Raw genomic sequence first — 4760 nt, forward strand, 5'->3', positions numbered from 1 at the left:
CTCTCTCTCTCTCTCTCTCTCTCTCTCTCTCTCTCTCTCTCTCTCCGTTCCTTTCTACTTCGTCTTCTGCTTTTCCCTACTGGGAGAAGAGAGGAGAGTACTGCCTGAATGTCTCTGAATAAATTCACTTTTCCCCTCCCCTGTTCACATGTCTTAAGAGTGCACCAGGACAGAATGTAAGGAACTGCCCTTGTTCTCCGCCGAACTGGGGGGAGTCTGCTCCAGCAGAGTGGAAGCCGGCGAGGCTGAAGCAGAAGGGCAGATGGGTGGAGGAGGCGGCGGCGGTGGCGCGTTGACCGTCAGTGAGGGTGGCAGGGCCGCTACAGGTGGCAGGGCCGGGGTGGGCTTGATAGGGACCGGTACTGCAGGCAGAGTCTGTCCAGGAGGGTGGCACAGGGTCTTAACTGGCACCCCAAATGCCCCGTAATCTGGACCCACTGGCACTCCAGCGGCTGCAGCAGCGGCTGCTGCCGCAGCTACCGAGTCCATGACCCCGACGTGCGGCCACATGGAGCCGACCACGTTGCTGAGCTGGCTAGGCACCGGGTAGCCGAGATGATGCATCACCGATGCCAAGGGCAACCCGCCTGCTTGGATTACGCCCTTGTAGTCCCTTCCGATGATGTTCTCGATGGCGAACGGATGTTTGAAGCCCGAAGACGAGGCTGCAGCCGCGGCCGCTGCTGCAGCCGCCGAGCCCAGCCCGTAGGGGGGAAACTGGGACAGCCTGCCCACGCTGCCCACTGCCGCGGCCGCAGCTGCCGCTGCAGCCGCCGCCACAGCTGCAGCCTCCTGCATCTTGCCGGGGTGCGATTGCGGTTGCGGTTGCGGCGGAGGTGGCTGTGGCTGTTGCTGCGGCTGTTGCTGCTGGGACTGGAGATGCGTCGACTGCGAGGGCTGCGGGGCGGGAGCGGGCGGCTGCTGGTGGAAATAGTGCACCATATGGGGGGGCGGCGGCTGCGGCGGGTGGTGGTGGTGATGGTGAGCGGAGGGATGGTGGTGGTGATGGTGGTGGTGGTGGTGAGGGTGGTGAGGGTGGTGCGGGTGGAGGTGCCCCCCAGGTCCCGTACCCCCCACGCCCTTGGCAGCCACAGTGCCCGCAGGGTGCAAGTGCGGGTGGTCGGCGCGCAGCACCTTGAAGCGCTTACGACGCCGCAGGAAACTTCCGTTCTCAAACATGTCCCCGCAGTCCGGGTGCAGAGCCCAGAAGCTGCCCTTGCCTGGCTGGTCTGGCCGCCGGGGGATCTTGATGAAGCAGTCGTTGAAGGAGAGGTTGTGGCGCAGACTGTTTTGCCAGCGCTGCGTGTGCTCCCGGTAGTAGGGGAAGCGCTCCATGATGAACTTGTAGATATCGCTCAGGGGCAGCATCTTCTCAGCCGAATGCTGGATGGCCATAGCGGTCAGCGAGATGTAAGAGTAGGGCGGCTTCTGATCGCTGTAGGAGCTCTTCCCTGGACGAGGCATTGCCCCCTCCACCCTCCCTCCCACCCACTCTGGACCTGAGCACCTCCCTCTCCCCCCACACTCCCCCTCCCTTAACCCTCACCGCACTTACCCCCACCTTGTCTGCCTTCCTTTTCCACCACTTCCCCTTTCCCCAGCCTCCTCTAGTGGGTCCCTCTCTCGTTCTCTTGCCTGGCTTCTCTAGGATGCCCACGCCACTCCCGGACTCCCACGGTAACTCTGGGCTCACAGTGTGCCAACTTCTTGCCCCGACGGTGGCGATCAAGGCAGTTATGTCCCTACTGGAGCACGCCAGTTTTACCACTCCACCCTCACCCCACCCCACCTCCCTCCTCTAGGTTCCTAGAGTCGATGGACAGAGAAGTTGAGACGAAGAACTCGGTGGTGCTGGGGGCAGTGAAGGTGCAGAAAGTGAACGGGAGCCCTCCACTCCTCTCCAACAAACCCAACACCACCCGTTTCCCTCAGTAGTGGGAAAGAAAGCAGCGTCCAGGCCAGCGAAGGAGAGGGAGTTAGTCGACAGAGAGGAAGGAAGAGAAGTCTTGTTCTCTTCACAAAGATCCAGAGTTCCTAACCGGCTTTTCAAACCTCGACTCCCCAGCACAGTCTCGGCTCAGGCCCTAGAACAACCCGGATGTGGCTCTTCCGAGCGGAGAGTCACTTTCTTTTTCCTCTTTCAAGTTCTTGCTTTTCCAGAGGAGAGACCTTGAGGGGATGGCCCAGCCGGGTGCAAGGACGGCTCTGTCTCCCCCGCGTCTCCCCGCCCCCTTCCTTCAGCAGGGTTGCTAGGAGAAGAGGAAAGCCCGGAAGTTCAAACCCCCAGCTTGCAGCTGAGCCCTGGGAGAAATAAATCCAATTGCTTTTCACTGCTGCGATCGGATAAAAAGTTTGGTGGCTGCTACTGCTCGCAGCTGCTAGAGTCTCTATCTCTGCTTCTAGACCTAGAATGAAGTGGCTTCGGAGATCCAGGGGCGTGTGTGTATGTGTGTGTGTGTGTGGAGTGTGTGTATGCAGCGGTGATGGGGTCGGGGGCAAGTTCAGTCTTTTCGTTGAGGCTTGTGTTGCTGCTCTGTCGCTGTTGTTACTGCTGCTTCTTTCTGCCTGAGCTCTCGCTGGTCCAGCTGGGAGGAGAGGCAGCGAGGGCTGTGGCAGGCAAGCGCTCTCTTGCCTGGGTTTTGTAATGGTCCCGGAGATGCTAAGACCCCTGCAGCTCCAGCTTCGTGACTATCACATGACAGAAGCTGAGGGACTGTGCCGCCAAGACTAACAGAGAAGAAGGGGGCAAGAAACCGGCGTTCATCTCCCCCTGCCTCCTCCTCCTGTCTCCCCCGCCCTCTTCTTCTCCAACCACCACCATTTACTCAGCTGTCCCCCGCTCCAAAGCCCCTTAGCAGGGACCAGGCGGGGCCAAGCGCACAGGCAGCTCTGCAGGGAACCTTTAAAGAGAGATGTGGAGTCTGTACTGTTTCACAACACTGAATTAAAAGGCAGGATGAATGAGGAAGAGCACGCAGACACAGGCTCTCTCTCTCTCTCTCTCTCTCTCTCTCTCTCTCTCTCTCTCACACACACACACACACACACACACACACACACACACATAGGCACTATATCTTACCCTTCCCTCTCTTCCAGATTTTTTCTTCTCCATTTCACTTAGAATAGTCTCAGGTCACATTTTCAGCAGACTATCCTATCCTACACTCCCAAGAAGGCCCTTTGCCTTAATCCAACGAGAAAAAACCTGATTTCTAAAAGATAAAGGAAAGCTGTGGGGAGGAGAGACTTACAGAGTTTGTTAAAATCCAAAGTTTGTGCATTGAGGTCCCTATATTTGGAAATAGGTCCATGGAATGAATAAGTCAGACTTCTGAAGTGCTTAAATAGGGGAAGGCAGAGAAGCAATTTGTAAGGTCAAGGTTGCAGATGTGTACTACTTGGAGGGCTGAAAAAGGAGAAGATGAGAAGTATATTTGGATATATGCATACACAAGTTTTTTTTGGTGGGAGTATTTTAAGCAAACAGCAAAGAACAAATGAATAAAAGGAGAATGATTCTATAATCCAGAGTCTGGCTAATATTCATTATTGTGAATAAGATGTTTCTTCTAAGTTGAGATGAAAGCCAGGATTTGAAGACGTATGTAACTGAACATAGTGATTGAAAAACAGACCTATTCTGGATTTGAGGAAGCTCAGGAACACTTAGTGATCCAGTCTGGAAGCTGACCGCATGCACAACTTTACTTTTACTTATCCAAGCCAGCCAGAAAGACAGTTTTTTTAGTATTAAAATGTTGGCATAGTATCTTTACATCCTATCTCTTGTGTTTGGGGGGGTGGGGGAAGCAGCGGATGAATGGGAAAGGGGGAGGCGATTGATCATAACTAAATGTTAAACAACTTCATGTGTGACCTTGTGCAAGTCTCTTTTCTCTGGGACTCAGCGTCCTCATCTGTAAAATGACGGAATGGAATTTGATTTCTAAAAAAAGTTTCTTCTACTCTGTGATCTCAGGTCCAGGTGTGTTGGTGCTGAAAGGAGAACGATTCTGTGATTCAGGGTTTGGACAATTTTCACTACTGCAGAAAGAGAGGTTTTCTCTAAATTGAGATGAAAGACAGGTTTTCATCTGAACAGAATAGTGGCTCGTTTCTCCCCACCCCTGCCAACGAAGCAGCAGCCGCAGCAGCAGCCGCAGCAGCCGCAGCAACTGCAAAGGCTTCCCTTACCTTTAAGATTGAACTTATTTTTGACACCTCGTGGGTTTAGGGGGTCTTTGCTAGCAGATATCCGGTGATCGAGTCACGAAAGTGAGCATCTGGCAAAGGTAAAGGAGAGAATCAGGACAAGCACTCGAGGAGTAAGAAAATGAAGAACATCATCTCTGTTGGTTAAACTCAAACCTGGTAACTTTAACGTTAGGCGGGTTGGAGGAGGCATTAGAGTTCTGTTCTGCTTTTCTTCCTGAGACTTCATAGCACAGGCAAAAGCTTCCTATATAGTTGAAGAGAAGAAATCTGGAGATAACTCCGTTGTAGCCTCATATCACATGGCTGTAGCCATGTAGTCTGGGCAAAATAAACTACTGTCCTTCCTCGCTAGACAATTTTTAGTTTCCACGAGACTAGTCTTTCTTTAAACAAGGTTAAGTCTGGTTTGGTTGGTCCATGCTTATTATAACAATTGACGGGAAGTCCAGTGGTAGGCTGTACTGTGTCGAAGTACCTCTAGCCCCATTCTTCTACTCAATACCCAGCAAAGGTTACCTTTTAAAGGCCGTTTGGTGGTCGGT

General features: G+C 53.4%; 1 protein-coding gene across 1 annotated transcript; it reads right to left on the reverse strand.

Annotated features, from left to right (window-relative positions):
* Positions 1–153: 153 nt before the first annotated feature.
* LOC114026106 (forkhead box protein B2-like) lies at positions 154–1464 on the reverse strand. Its single transcript, XM_027839735.1, has one exon. The coding sequence runs from the start codon at positions 1462–1464 to the stop codon at positions 154–156; it is 1311 nt and encodes a 436-aa protein (XP_027695536.1).
* Positions 1465–4760: the final 3296 nt, after the last annotated feature.

This window comes from Vombatus ursinus, unplaced genomic scaffold, assembly GCF_900497805.2.
Source record: "Vombatus ursinus unplaced genomic scaffold, bare-nosed wombat genome assembly UNPS02014832.1, whole genome shotgun sequence".
NCBI lineage: Eukaryota > Metazoa > Chordata > Mammalia > Diprotodontia > Vombatidae > Vombatus > Vombatus ursinus.